Source organism: Cariama cristata, unplaced genomic scaffold, assembly GCF_000690535.1.
Source record: "Cariama cristata isolate BGI_N322 unplaced genomic scaffold, ASM69053v1 scaffold20535, whole genome shotgun sequence".
In the NCBI taxonomy this organism is placed as follows: domain Eukaryota; kingdom Metazoa; phylum Chordata; class Aves; order Cariamiformes; family Cariamidae; genus Cariama; species Cariama cristata.
This window is the reverse complement of record NW_009616081.1, coordinates 25,844-41,287: the sequence shown is the minus strand read 5'-3', so window position 1 is coordinate 41,287 and position 15,444 is coordinate 25,844. Positions and strand designations below refer to the sequence as shown.

The window sequence follows — 15,444 nt, the reverse complement described above, 5'->3', positions numbered from 1 at the left end:
GCCAAGGAGCGAATTTTCCCCCCGCTCTTCCCTTCTCAGTTCCTGCGGAGCCACAGGAGCCCAGGACACAGCTGGGAAACACCAGGAGGTGGCAGAGACTAGACAGTCACAGCACTATTAGCACTGTTTCCTTCTCACCTTTACCCTTTGTGGCCCCTACAATCGCATAGCTGGTTCCTGCCTTTACTATCTTTCCAAGTTCTAGCAAAAAAAAAAGACAAACCCAAATCAACATGGCTAGCAACCATCAGGAGCTGCTGAGCTTTGGGCAGACTGTGCCTGGACAGCCTCTGCATTGAGGCATTGAAAACACGTATCTCAATTCCACCATGACCTTCCTAATGGAAATACCGGCCAGACACACAAAGGGGACAGAGGAAGCTAAGAGAAGCACAGTGGAGCATGGGCATAGCTATTTGATGGCAAGGCTGTCACCCAGGTAGGATAAACCATGTCTGAGTTGGTGAAGCGAAGAAGATGGGATATCTGCGGCAGCCAACTTCCACCACCCATGGCGCTGGCTCTCACCGTACCCTGCAAACACACCACGACCTCCTGCGAACAGGCCCTGGTCCTCAGTGTCCGTGGGGAAGATACAAGCTGTGGCTACAGACCCAGCGCTTCTGTGAGTACCGCTGCACAGGACTCGGGGACACCTCTGCGATGGGCTCCTTTCCACGTCTTCCTATCCAAGACAGGCATAACCCTCCCCAAATTAAATCAGAATTGTTCACAAGCACTGGGTTGTTTTTTCTTCTCAGAGAACTAGGGACAGCTGCTCCCCACCTGCAGTCTGCGGTGATCAAACTCATTTGCTCCAGGCACAAGTCCACTGATCACAAGTTCAGAGAGATAAGCAGCAGAGAGAAAGACTTTCCTTCCTCCCAGACTTTGTACGCAGTTTTTACATGCAGCCCTTGTCCATCCTTCTTCCCCCGTGATCACTATGGATAACTACATAATTAGAGCTTTGGTAGTACTGATCCCAGGAAAATGATGTGCAATACCTACTTGTGAAAACAAGACACTTATTTTGCCCATCCAGAATTCTCTGGTTTGGATGGAAGTGGCAGCCTGGGACACATACTGAACTCAAACACTCAACAAGTTGGTTTAGGAAACTGACTTTTTTGTTAGACTTGAAATTCCTGCATACAGCAACTAAGAGCTTAACAGCCCACACTTCGCTCTGCCTTCTCCAAGGAGATCTCCAGCTAGCAGGAAAAAGCCAAACAAGATATTCTTCAGGTTTTTGGTTTTTAAAGGAAGACAAAGAAACAGAAATCCTGTAAATTTCAGTTTTGCAGTGGAAAAAGTGAAACAAAACATGCATTTTCCTTCTTTGCAGATCACCTTTAACCTGTGTGCCACACTATTCCGGTCCTGGTCTACAGTCAACCCCAAAATACATGTTAGTTCTTAAACATTTCGGAGAAGCCAGTGTTTTCTTCTTAGTAAGGAGGAATTGCTGAACTCATGACAGAGGCTTGTGCAGTCCAACCCTTCCCTATCTTACACCCAACGTGTACCTACATGTGGCTGACGGGATTAGTGCACATCACACTCCACCTCTTATTGCCAGCCTGGGGCACAATCATTTCTCCTGCTTTTCTACTTTGTTTTGGTTTTTTATCCCTTCAGTTATCCCTCTACCTCCTCACCCTCTCTGAATTCACTCAGCATGCTGACTAAAAATCCCTGCCTGCAGTTCTTCTCTGCCATCTCCATCCTCGGTCTCCTTCAATCCACCTTCCATGCCTGGGGTTGGTTTTCCTCCTACCGCCCTAATCGCTCCTTCAGCGTGTTACTTCTGAGGATCCACCTCCTCATACTCCCTAGACGTTCAACAGGCTCTTGGTTCTCTCCTCTTCTCTCTCTCGAGTTTATCTCTCAAATCTCATTGACACAACTACCCAGCTATTACCTTTGTGCTGACAGTACACATCCACCTCCGCTCAGCCTGTCCTAGAACTTCTGCCCGCCCTCCTCGGATGATGAGTTTCCTCATCTCTCGATTCTCCTCTCCATCACGCAGGGCCATCACAGGACATCACTGGTGACCCAAGCCACACACTGCCATTCTCAGGCGAGGTAGCGATTTTGCTGCAGTATTCTCTGTAACCTCCTCCCCTCCTTCATTGGACTCTTAGATCTCAGAGTATTTCTGTAAATAGAGTATTTACTTAGTGACTTGTTGCCTTTACCACAACATCCATCTCCTTACACCCTCCACTGTATTCTCCTTCTCCATCCTACCACACATGAATTATTTTTCTTCATTTTCAAGGCCATTCACAGCCTATCCCCAACCTACCATCTCTTGTGCATAATCAAGACGTCAAGTCTCAGCTCTCTCTGTCAAAGCAATGAGGTGTAACACATCCTGAAGACCGGATAGCGGTCTTCCAACAAGTCTAAAGAGGCTGTGAAATGAAATTGCTGAACTATTAACTGTAACATGTGAGTCGTGTAAACTCAAATTGGCCCCGTGCCTGAAAAATGGAAAAATGCCGGACCATGACATCAGTTTTAAAAAGGGTTTCAGGTGAAAGCAAGGCACTATCAATCAGAAATTACAATAAAGAGGAGAATGCACACAAATAAATCTAACACAGCAGGGAGATGTCAGCCTGGCTTTTAGAGAAAAGTTACACCTCACAGGTCTACTGGAGCAGTTTGAATAGGCAAGGAGCTTTGCCAAGTTTCTTCATGAAAGGTCGTGGACTAGCAAACAGGAGAAAAGACAGAACAAAAGGTTAAAATAAATAGTCACTTTTCACGCTGGAGGATTGTTATCAGCTGTGCGTTGCAGAAGAGATGCAGAGACTCAGGCTGTTCAGTAGGCGTGAAATAAATGGGAGAGAGAGCAAAGAGAAAAAGGACAAAATCTTCACAGGATATAAAATTACCTACGTAGAACCTAAATCTGAACTAAAACCATGAAGCAGGAGGTTCCTTCAAATCCAAATAGGAGAAAAGATGGCAAACTAAATTCTGCAGAAGTGCTGTGTTATAGGGAAAAACTACCCCACTTGTGCAGGCACACTAACAGGCTTTAAAATAGCTATTTCCAACAAGAAGATGCTAGAGTCATTGTTACCGGTTTTCTGACTATTTCCATTCAATGCTCAGGAATGATCAGAATATGAGGAACTATTAGAAAAAGAAGCGAGAGGAAAAAAAGAGAAACTGCTGCCATGTGGCCATGCAAATCCTGAAGCCTGCATCCTGTACCCCGCCAACTCTGGCTATCCCAGAGCAGAAAGGACGCGTGAGGGCAAGGGCTACCAAAGAAGACACAAGGGCCAGTGAAATGACCAGGCAGGGGTTTTACCCAAATAACACAGCAGAGCTACCTGCAGCGCTGAGGGCTTGCTGGACACAAGCCCCTCCACAATTCCCCCTCCTCTCACGCTACTGGCCTGAAATGGGGTCTCCACCTGCAAAGCTGTGAAGCTTTGTCACCTGTTTGCCATTCTGCAGGTGCAGACATGTTCCACCTGCAGCAGGTCTAACTAAACCCACCAAGTACTTGGCTCTGCACCACGACAGTCTAGCAAAGGTTTAACCTGGTGTAGGTGGGGAGGTACCTGGGAGGAGTGGCGTGTAGCATCTGATGAAGCCAAACTTGTCTGGCTGGTCACATTCTTTTCTAAAGAATCTATTTTCTCAAAAGTCCTCTTCTGCCTCACTGTGTCCTGTGGAGCAGCCACATCATTGGGAAAGCTGCCCCTGTTCTCCAGGCCCTGTCTATACAGAGACCTATTACTAGATGAGACGTCGTCCCTTGAGCTCCGGCCGATGCATTTCTTCAAGTGGTCAGACTGAAATCTGACTTTGCTGCTCTCTGCTGGGATGCCACTCTCCAGACTTTCAGCATCGAGGCTGGCTTTGCTTCCCCTGCAAGCTGCTGCCCTGCCCACCACGGTACGCATCTCGGCAATCAGCTTATCATTCAAAGCTGTGAGCTCGCTGCTGCTGCCCACAGAGCCAGGTCTTCCTTGACCTGTCCCTTGCCTCCTTCCTTTCCTTTTTCTCAGGCTTGGAGAAGGGCCAGTCGAATAACCAGAATCCTGATGGCTTATACCAGTTGGATACTCTTGAGTTTGCAGGCTGTTCTGCCGACTGTGGTGAGCTTCCATGTTCTTGAGGACATTGGCTTCCAAGATCCTCCAAGACTGCTTGAAGCTGTCCTTTGAAGTAAGCTGACCAGGCAGTTTAGTAGAGACATCAGCTGCTGCAGCAGCGGAGTGGGAAAGTTTGGAAGACTGGTCAACATTGACCATGTGTTTTATATACTCCCTGCCAGCTGGGCTGTATTCAGTGGAAGAGGGATTTCTTGCATGCTTCTTCGCAGCTTGCTGCTGTTGCATACCTGGATGCTGTAATAATTTGGTTGGTTGCAGCTGCTTTTTTAAGCTATTGCTCGGTGACCTTGGAGGAGACATCCCACTCATACTCATGCTTTCAGTGTCCATATCTACTGGCGGCTCATCATAAATTGGAGACTCTAAAGATGGCTCATCATATATAGGTGCAGGGGAGGCGTACTTGGGGGATGCAGGCTGGGGAGTTCCTGTCTGGCTCCTTGGAGGCGTTTGAGGAGTTGGACCATTCATCAGCACGAGGCAAAACCCACCATTCTCCGTCTTTTTGATCTGCATAGACTGCTTTGTTTCTCCTGTAGGCAGTTGCTTTGAGGCTCCAGGGCTCTGGGACGTGGATTGAGGCTGAGCATATATGGCTGGTTTTGGAAGAGATTTTTGGCTGTTGGCCTCTGGAGCACTCTGCAGCTGAAGGGAACTGTTTGAAGAGCTCTGTATCTGCCTCAAACTGTTCACTTTGACCAACATGGCTGCTTTCGTGCCTGGCAGAGGCTGCCAGTGGGTAGGCGTCTCCCTAAAGAAGAAAGATACAAATACAGGGAATTATTTAAGAATTATATTAACTGAAGTATCCTCTACTTCTACCCAAATACTAGACTGTTAGTCTCAAAGTGCCTGGAGATTCCCCAACCAGTTATATCAGCTCCTCATCATTTTTTCCTGGAGATCCCGAAACAGAAACATGTTGTTGTCACACACATGATAAATTTCTGAGTCATGACAGCAGAACAACAAGGTGAAATAAGTTCATTATACTATAACCTGTCTGGTGTCAGCAGCACTGAGATAGGAAACAACCTACACTTCCCACGGCTCATTAGCTAGTACAGCACCCAGAGCGGCCAGCTGAAGACCAGTAAGCTATTCTGGACCACTCAAGCAGTAACTTGGAAAATAATCCTAAGTGTCTGCCTTCCGATTGTCAAACTATGATGATAGTCCTTCCAGACCACGTTATTTTTTTGATCCAAGTTTCCAAATGCATGTTTATTTTGCAGAAAAACCTACAAGACCTATGGGAGGTGTACGGGGGCGGACATCCTCGGCTCACAGGATTTGTGTTACGCTCCCAGAAAACCCACCAAGCCTCTGTGTCCTGCTATCCTGCCAGTCCGGTCCTCCACATGCTCTCAGATCTGGTTCCCTTGGCCAAACCTCCTGGCCCTGCTCAGCTCCCACAGCTGTGAAATCCTCCTGCTGGGAGTATCCTCTAACCCGCAGTGGTACTCGGGATCCACCACAACCCAGCATGCCCACCGCAACATCCCAGTCCCAAAGGCACATCCTGCGTGCATATAATATGCACACATAATAACAACCTGTTGTCAGGCTGTGGCTATAGCCAGTCTGTATTTGTGAGCTTAGAGGAAAAGGGAATGGAAAGGCTGTTAAACCAGCCTGAGCTTCCAGGTCTTCAAAGGCACCACTGTCCCCCGGAAGGTCCCCTCGAACCTGGCCCCATTCTGTACCCTCCCTCCATGTATCCGCTACCAGCCATCCCTGGGTAAGACCTGAGGACGTGCCCCGTCTGCGAGAGGAGATGTTCCCGTAACACCTGCACAGCCATTTTGCTCCATTTGAACCTTAACACTTGTTTCCCCCCCTGCACTGCTGACCTGTCCTGCATGGCCCCTGCACTGGCAGCCGGACTCGCCTCCATCGCATGCCCAGAGCTGCCTCTCGGTCATGCTACCCTCTGCTTGTGCCTTCCTCGCCAAGCCTCAAGATATCCAGACGTCGCAAAGCTCTTGCGCTCTGCTCTGGCTCTCCAGAGACGTTTCACCTGCCGGGTCTCAGCCCCCTCCTTCGGCACGGCTTCCCTGGGGGTGCTCTGCCTGCCCTCTCCACCAGCTCTCCCGCCGGCAGGGTGCATCCACACACCCCCTGCTCTCCCCACACCCCACTCCAACCCCACAGCAGCAGCCCCACGTCACTGTGGGTGCCCTATTTCACCTGCTGCGCCTCGATTACCTGCCCCACATCCTCTGCCCCACAGCCAATGTTCCACATCCTCTCCCAATCACTTCACTCCTAAGGGGGTGGTGTGCCCCTTCCCCATCCACCTCTTACCATATTTTTGGCAACACATGCTCTCAGATGGTGCCGTGTGAATCCCACCTCGGCACAGCGGTGCCGGGAGAGGCGCAGGTGAGGCCAGCCCTGCCCCGCCATGGGCACAGCAGTTGGCTCCTGGTCAGGGTCCAAAGGTCCCCACCGCTCTCCGGCCGCACCGTGCTGCACCACTGCCTTGGCAGGGCCTGGCTCCTTCCCCACAACAGACACACGACTCTGCCTTGGGCAACTACCCAGGTGACTGGAGAGGGTTTGAGAAAGGGTCAACGTCCTCTCCTTCCCATTCTGGGGTCCCCCTTGCTCCGCAGACCTTCCCCAGCATCTCCCGCTAAGGCACGAAGGGTTTTATTTTAAGGGAGCTCCTAACACTACTTCAAGATGGAGATGCCACTCCTGTGAGGTGGCCCCCAGCCACCGCCTCCCACTCACAGCATCACAGCCCAGGACTGACCCGAGCCCTGTCCCAAGAGCAGCTGCTTGGGAAACACCGAGGGATTCGGGATTGGCCCAAGCTGCCATCACGCACAGCCCCTGCTCTCCCACTCCTGTTTTGCCATCAGCAGCTTGTCCTCCACGTGCTTCTTCCCAGAGGTGCGATGCCTGGAGCGGGTGGTGATCGCCACCGGCGCCAAGTGAAGACATGGGCAGGGAACAGCCAGCGGTAACGGTAGGATGGGGGTGGCATTCTTGAGGACACGCAGCCCTGCAACCCACCAGGCATCCCTCTGTGGGGGCCGCAGGGACTGCTCCGGTGCATCCCTCCTGCACACAGCCAAGCCCCAATCCCAAGCACAGGTGCTCCTGAAGACCCGGTTGTTCCTTGAAGAGCTCCTGGACTAACAGGAAGAACCAGAGCAGCAACATTTGGTAGGCTTTTAAATGAGCATTTCCGACACCCCTCCACCTACCCCTCTGCTTGGCTGTACCAGCAGCTCCTTTCATGACCGTGAAGCGAGACTGGCAAAGAGCCATGTCAAGGACAACCAGGACAGAGCCCCTCACAGGTTCCTGACTTGGTAGGCAGGCCAGGAGCAATCGCACGAGAGTGATTTTAACTCAACACTACGGCCAGAGCAGCATCATATCTGGACCAGTACTATCCAGCTGTTGGGTCCTGGGGGAGAAGAGCCGCAGGCTCTGAGCTGCAGGGGTGCCCACCTGCCTCTAGAGACCCCCAGCTGTAGCAGGGCTGGAAAACAACTCTGCGCTCTGCGGGAAGGTACTGGACCTCACATCCCGCGAGCCACCTCCGGAGGTTATTCCTCTCCCTGACCTACAACGTTGCCCCCCCAGCCACGTCTGCGCGCAGCTAAACCACCTGCTCAGCGAAGGCTCGGCAGACCCACCTCCGTCAGGCACCGCACAACCAGATTTGTTCCCCCATGCAGGCTCAGCGTGCGCCGGTACCATCCAGCATCGACAGGTCCACCAGTGCCCGCCACTCCAGCACTCACCAAACCCCTGCCGATCCCGAACTGTGGGAACTCAGCCCAAAGCTCTGCTGCCTCCTCGCTCAGCTCTGGGCTGCAGCAAGGAGCCTCTCCCTGCCCGCACAGCAGGCAGCGGCACCACCTCCTGCCCCGTCAGTCGTATCAGCACCCGTCCGGATTCACGCCCACGCGGCGGCACTGGGCTCATCCCGATCTGTCCCTGCTGGGGCGTGGGGCCGGGCACCTGAGCAGCACCACCAGCCCGGCCTCCGGAGACAGGCTCCCACCCCAGCATGGCATCATGATTTGAGGTCCTGTGGGACCCCAGCTGGTGATGACCTCTCCCCTGCATCCGTGAAAAAGAGCAAAGCCCAGACTTTGGCCCTCAGATGAGCAATGAGGGATTCGATCCGGAAAAGCAAAGGGGGTGCCATGCCCATGGCCTCCCCCAGAGGATAAGCTGCCTACCTGCGACTCAGTGTCAGCCAGAGGATGACGGGTGTTCTGAAGTGTGACTGCTCCTCGCTGCCCCAAGTCACCTCACCTGGGCGGGAGAAAGGCAACCCACGCCTTGGCCCTGCCCGGGACATGAGGACGGGGTGAGGCCTTGGCACGGGCTCAGCCACGTGGGTGGGACGTGTCAGGGAGCGGCAGGAGCTCAGCTCCGACACGGGGCTCTCCCTACACCTGCTCCACGGATGCTCAAGACCAGCCAGCCGGCAGGACAGCAGGACGGGTCGGCCAGACGGCCACAGCAAGGCAATGAGGCAAGGGGACCTGCCGTGGACAGCAAGACATCCCGCAGCAGGGTTTTGGCACTTGCGGTCTGCGCCCCAATGGGCAACAGAGCCGGAGAAATGGGCTCTGCTGTCTCCGCAGACTCACGTTCCCTCCTTTGGGCCGAGGGGCAAAGCTCGCACAGGGATGCAGCCCATCCCAGACCGTTTCAGACCGACTGCTGCGAATGCCCGGAGTCAGCAGAGCCCAGCAGCACTCAGGCAGCTCTCAGGGGACGACGGCCATGCAGGGCAGCCGAGCAGGGGGGGCTGCAAAGGTGCCGTCAGAGGCAGGAGACAAGCAAGGCCGCTGTGCCACCGCTCCTCCCTGGCTGCGATTCGGGATGCGAGGACTGGTCCAAGTACCCAAGCATTTGCCAGGGATTCCTCGGTACCCACCGGGTATTGGTACCTCCCCAGGGCTCCCCAGTGCCCACTGTGTGCCCACGGGCACTCCTACTTCAAGGAGGGGGTAGTGTACCAGGAGCTTTGTTTTCAGGGCTGGTGTGAGACTCAGGCACGTTCCTCATGCAACAGTAGTGTCCTTGCATGGCTCCACCAGGATACCCAGGCAGGGTGGCACAGGGCTGGAGGAGACAGGGGAGCTGTGCTGCCCCAGTGTCACTGAGGGCAGAAGGAGTCAAGCTCCAGCCTGACCATGGCCACCAGGCTCCCCCTGACCAGGAGGGTGAATGCAATGGAGAGGTGAAATCTCTAAATGTGAGCCGCATCCCATTTCACCTGTCAGTCTCACGCTGGACACAACGTGCCGTCTCTAGCATCCCCAGCCACCGGAGATCAGAGGAAAGAGGCACCACCGCAGAGAAGACAAGGCTTTTTTAAAGGACCATTTCCACAGCCATGAACAATCTCTTGGGGCCATGTCTGGATAAAGTGTCCCTCAATCCCATCCCCAGGCTGCTGAAAAGACTGAGCAGAGCAGAATGGGGACTTCCTGACTTCCCAGCACAGAAAAGGGTTCAGCTTTGTCCTTCTGAGCAGTGAAAGCCCTGGCAGAAAGTAAAGCCAGTGATGGAGAAACATCCCAATGCAGCCTCCCGGCTGTGCTCTTCAGCCACCAGCAGCAGAGACCCTGCCAAGTCCCCAGAGACGGTTCCTTCGAGGAATGCTTTCAAGTAGCTCCAATATAAACACCACAACCCGGGACTGGCTTTCCCAGCCCGCAACCAGCTCCAGCAGGCCCAGCGTATCCGGCAGCTCTTCCCAGGCTCCAGAGCTCCACTGTTTGCTCTTCCCTCCTAGAAGTCTGGAGAAAAGGCCCTGCACCTTGGCTCTGCCCTTTCCAGCAGTCATTTTCCTGGTGCTTTGACAGATGCCAATGAACAGGGATGTTTGTATTTCAGCAGCACTGCCGCCGCTGCCTCTGGTACCCATGCTGGAGGCAGGGATGGAGACCCTGCGGAGGTGACCCACCCAAACCCAGGTCTGCATGGCCCTGAGGAGAGCTCCGCGGACACATACAAAGCATGTTGTGTTTGCGTGCCCTGCCCAAAGTCCAGTGGCATAAGAAGGGAACAAGCATGTATTAGGAATCCTGATTGTGTTTCTTGCCTAATTATACAGAAATTAATAATGGCATTACTTACACTGGGCCTTGAGAGGCATAAGCCCGTGACGAGGCAAACCAGACTTGGAAGAGGCAGAGGTACCCTCATAGCCACCTTCACGTCACACATCCCCTCTGACTCCCCTTCCAGCACACCTTTCTGTCACGGTAAGACCAAGTCCCTTCTCCCTCCCAGCCCAGGATACTGAGCTGTGGGGAAGGTGGGTGAAGAGGGGTCGGGCAGCACAACCTGCCGCCCACGCAGAAGGGACCTATGCCTCTCCTGGACCCATGCCTCTCCTGTTCTGGGAGACAAGATGTTCCTAGGGATGGTGGATTTCTACCCGGAGGACTTTGAGATGCATTGTTATCGCAAGGGGAACTTTGGAAACCCCACTCTTAAACAAGTCCCCAACCCTTGGAGAACCACAGGAAGAGGAAGAAAAGGGCCAGGCCACATGGACAGCGGGGCTAGGGACGGCAGAGCCTACTCACGGCCCTGACCGGCAGCGTGCCCAGATGCTGCAGACCAGCACACAGGTTCTGCTCCTAGCAAGACTGTCCTCTTCAGGCCTTGGTCCTCTGCTGTGCCCAGCCCATTCTCACCCATGAGGCCCAAGGAGCTCTGGCAAACCCCAGCGTGGCTGCAGAGGCTCACGAGATACTTCCAAAATGCTACCAGTTGCTTTCAGCCCCGGGGTGGTCTCATGGTCCCCAAGGGAACACATCCATCCTTTGCAGAGCTTTCCAGCGTGTGAAAGGATCATTCGTCCCCCATCTCCCTTCCTACTAGGATCCCAAGTGCTCGGGAGGGGTCTGGAGCTGTAAGGTAAGTGCTGCCCGCTGTCCTTGCTCCGGTGAAGGAGAAGCAGAGCTGGCGCTGGAGCAAGAGTATTTGCACGGGCAAAAGAGCTTCCCCAGGAGGCTCTGGGGATTGCAGCAGCATCTGCCCCTCAGCAAGCAGCTGCGGTTTCCCTGGGAGGGCTGACCTCCCCGTGCCACCCAGGGAAGCCAAGGGCCAGCATCTGGAGAAGGATGCTCCGAGCTGGTGTGCTTTAGGGAGCTGGAAGAGCAGCAGTGAGCAGCGGGGCAGCGAGGGAGAGGGTGGGATCGGCATGTAGACAGAAGGAACGGGCAGCAAGGTGTAGCAGCTGAGTGCCTGCCTGTCCAGGGAGCATCTCTGCTCCGCTTGAGGCTGCCAAGCAGCACACAGAGGGTTTGGCAACACCAAGACATGGCAGTGTGCGCAGCAGATTTAGCAGTGCTGAGAGAAGGCACGAGAGAGGAAGAGTGGGGAAAAAACAGTCTGCTAAAAGAAAATAAACACCTCAACGACAAAGTTATCACTGAAAAAGGGACAAAATCCCTTCCCCCAGCTCTCTGTGGCATGTGCTTGCAGGAGGTCCCTCTTGGGGACCACACTGGTCTCTTCTGATCTCTCCATCTATCACGGGATGGGATGACAAACATGAAGGGAAGAAAAACAAATCTTTTGTGCTGCTGTTAGAGACAAAAGCAAAACCATCTTGAGCACAGGTACCTCTAAAGATGTCAGGTGCTACCAACACCACTCAATGTATTCACCCTCTGTTTATACAGCTATATCCCTGCCGAGGGAAGGAAGAGGACACACTTCAGTTTGTCTTTGGAGAACAACGCAGACAACAGAGCTGACAAGCTTGGTGTGCTTTTGTTGTTACCAGACTAGACATCCCAGCAGGGGCATTAGATCCCACCTGGGAACACTTGCTTTGGGCTCAACTCTTTGCTCACCATTTTACAAGCTAGCACAAGGCAAGAAAACTCTTCTCGGGTGTCAGACTTCAGTAGGGAAATTGTTCTCCACGCCATAACTGGGCATGCAACCCCCACTCACAAACAGCAGTGACGACACGTGATGGATGCGCAAGGAAACAGTGCTCAGTCTCCTACTTCCAAGAAAGCAGCTTCCCCAGGCAAATGCTGTCAGCTTACTGGTGTGAGGATCTGTAAGAGCCTCGCTCGTCCAAGCAGCCAGTTAGCTCCCAAGCAAGCTGCCACTCACACTCTTCCCAGCGCTTGCCCTTCAGTGGAGTTTGTTGCAGGCTCAGACTGCCCCGAGGTCGCTGCAAAAACTGGGGCGAGGGAGGGAGCAAGGGAGGACCCCTTCCCAGTCCTCTTCCTTGCAGGAGAACCAGCAGTGATGCCCGAGATGCTGCCTGGCACCAGTCTAGCTGGCAAGGAAAGGTAAAGCAAACCCCCGCGCACGTCACATCACTCCCCGTCCTCCTATACAAGGGGGTCCGTGTGGGGTCCTCCTTGCCGAGAGGGCGGAGAGTTGAGGGATGGGTCGTTGCTTATCCCTTGAGGCACAGCCGCTCCCTGGACTGAGACAGAGGAGGCCACGTTCCCCTCCTGAGAGTCTGAGTCAGAAATATTTTGGACCCCGTGGAGCTCAGGATATTTCATGCCCCGTGCAAGGCTCCTGCACTCACTCCTCTGGAAATCCGTAGTTTGTCGGTGCCTGCCCCAGAGCACCGGGCTGCAGAGGGACAAGGAAGGGAAGTTGGTCAGCTCACGGCAAATCCAGCGTGCCTGTGGCTCACCTGTGGTCACCGCAGGGAACTGGAGGGAACTGGGAGCTACTAGGGTCCAGCTTAAGGCATTTCTCACTGTTCTGGTTTCTCCTGGCAGGGTAGGGATCATCCTCTGGATGGGTCTGAAGCTCAGAGGGGCTGCTCATGGGGCAGGAGGCACTGGAAGCATTCCAGGCACCAGTAATGCTCTAGGCTCTTTTTGGTGCACTTTATGTGCATCACCAGTGTCCCCCCGTCAGGCAAATCTGAAGTGAACACAGGAACATATCTCAGGGGGCAGCAGACAAGTGATAAACCTCAGTTTAGGGCACTCTAGAGCATATATTTTCTAGAATCACCATCCTATGTGGTTTTCATCATCTTGTTTTTTTTTCTTCTCTCCTCACCAGCACCAGGCAGAGAGAGGCAAACTCGATCCAAAGGCCAAACTGTTAAAGAAGCCTGGCTCGCTGCATTGCCCAGAAACGGGGACAAGGAGCACTGGCATGGATGGCAGGAGTGCCAGGCTCACCCGGGCTCTGCTCTAGCCCTTGCATGAGTCACTTCTCCTCAGCGTGACTCAACTCCACTTGCTGCATGGCCTCCCTGGCTGTTGGTACCACATTCTCCAGGGCAGGACCATGACCAGACAGGGCAGGAGGGAGGCAGGGCACCAGCAGGCAGTGCTCCAGGCAGAGGGGCTGTCCCCTCAGAGACTGGGAAGACGATGCTTTTGTGCAGCTAAAGCTGGCAAAGTTTCAATTAAAAAAAATAAAACAACAACAAACAAAACCCCCTATTGTTGTCAGACTGGTTTGAGTGTAAGAAAATCTCTTAGCCAAACAAAACAGCATCCCGTTATCATTCTTTCATTTCAGGTTTGATATGTGCAAATAACTCTGCCCAGGAGCTCTGTCCCTGCAGCCCCACCTCCCGCCCTGGCTGAGGCTCCAAGCACATGTGAGCAGTTGAGCTTTTTGAGCCAGAGCAGCCAGGCTCACCTGCACCCTGCAGCAGCCTAACCCCTTGTGCGGCAGCTCCACGATCCCACCAAACCCAGCCTTGAGCGTTCGACAGAGCTCTGGTCACTGCGTGACACTCCTGCCCATCCCCTCGCCTTCTGTTTAGCACAAAGGGCTCTGGAGCAACGATTGTCTTTTGATGTGTGTTTTTTAATGTGCCTCACACAAACAAGACCTGGCCCAGACCGGGGACATTCAAGCAGTACAGCAGTGGTGAAAGCAGACAGCTGAACCCTGGGAAGAGGAGGGCACGCAGCAGTGATGACTGGCCTGGCAGCACTTTGCCCCAGTGCTGCACCCTCCCAGGGCAGCTCAGCTTCCCGGCCCGTTTGCTAGGCAGCCGGTGCCTGCCTGGCAACTGAAGCCATCCATTAGATACGAACAGAGAAGGCTAAAGTTCTCCCTACCTGCCAGGGTCTTTCCTCTTCTCTGCGGCGCAGTCCCCCTTGCCCTTCTCCGTCTCCTGCAGGACGGCCATTTGGATGGGGGTGCTTCTGCCATCGCTGCCAGTGCTGCCTCGGTGCTGCCGGCCCCGGCAGTCGGGCTGGGAGCTGCGCTTCATGGCCTGGAGCTGCGCCAAGGGCACGATGTCACAGCCCTGGGGCCGGTGCCACACCGTCTGCCGCGTGATGGCATTGTAGTAGTAGAAGCGGTTGTTGTTCTGGTCGAAGAGCTCCCACCACTGCTTCTGGTCCGACTGGCGTACCTTCAGGTTGGGAGGGGGCTCCCAGCCGCACTCGCCGGTGGTCAGGTTGACATACATCCGCTCCTGGGAGCGGGGCTCGATGATCTCCACCCAGTCCGAGCTGCAGGGACATGAGAGCAGCGTCAGTCTGGGCCAGAGGCTGGAGGCAAACGGGGTGTCTGGGAGTCCCACAGAGGAGCTGCCCCCGGGCCACGTAGTTTTTTTGATCAAAGCATTGCTTGGGGCCATTTAGCAATCCGACAAGCTCAGGGGAAGACAAGGGGAGGTGGTCTAGCCAAATCTGTAGTGCTCTGGCACAGGGAAGGGGAGGCCACCCCCCCGCCCAGCCCCAACGTCAGCTCATGCCACTCACCAGCGCAGGACAAGCGGCATGATTTTTTCCGATGCTCTGATAACTCCCATCAAGGGCTGGCGTCATCACAGGAGTGCTGGCGCCTGGCGAGATGCGCAGGGGAACTCGCTCTCGAGAGCGGGGAGGATCTGCAAAGCAGGATCTGCTCCTTTTGGGAGCTGCACCCTGCTGTTAATGCCACCTCAGGAGACCAAGCCCCTGGCTCCTGACAACGTGGGCAGCCTGCCCATGCAAGTGCCCACCTGCAGGGCTCACGTGCTGTGGGGCTGGAGGGGACCTCTGGGTCACCTGGTCCCTGCTTGAAGCCCACACTTGCTTGCCCAAAGGATGAGACCATCTCCGTTGCAAGCTCTTCCCCTCCTGTCTTGGCTGATGGGACACAGCCCTCGGTCGTCCTCTGGGTGTAAGGTGATCCAAAGGACAGGCAGGGCCTGCTGCTGATCTGTAACCCCTCTGCCGCTTAGAGGAGCCCCTCCAGCCCCAGGGGCCCTCACCAAGTACCCACGCTGGCCCAGCCTAGGGCTCAGTGAAAGAGCAACGCGGGCAGTGCTGTAGGGTTGGTTTTCAGGCAGATCAGT

At 54.4% G+C, this 15,444-nt stretch overlaps 1 protein-coding gene across 1 annotated transcript in view; it reads right to left on the bottom strand.

Annotated features, from left to right (window-relative positions):
* LOC104161577 (rho GTPase-activating protein 39-like) overlaps positions 1-14,594 on the bottom strand; it is a 27,419-nt gene extending 12,825 nt beyond the window's left edge. The window contains exons 1-2 of the mRNA XM_009700064.1: positions 14,216-14,594; positions 3,591-4,899 (exon numbers count right to left, since the gene is read on the bottom strand). Coding sequence (XP_009698366.1) covers positions 3,591-4,899; positions 14,216-14,571 — 1,665 coding nt within the window. The 5' untranslated portion in view covers positions 14,572-14,594. The remainder of the gene's footprint in view (positions 1-3,590; positions 4,900-14,215) is intronic.
* Between the last annotated feature and the right edge of the window lie 850 nt (positions 14,595-15,444).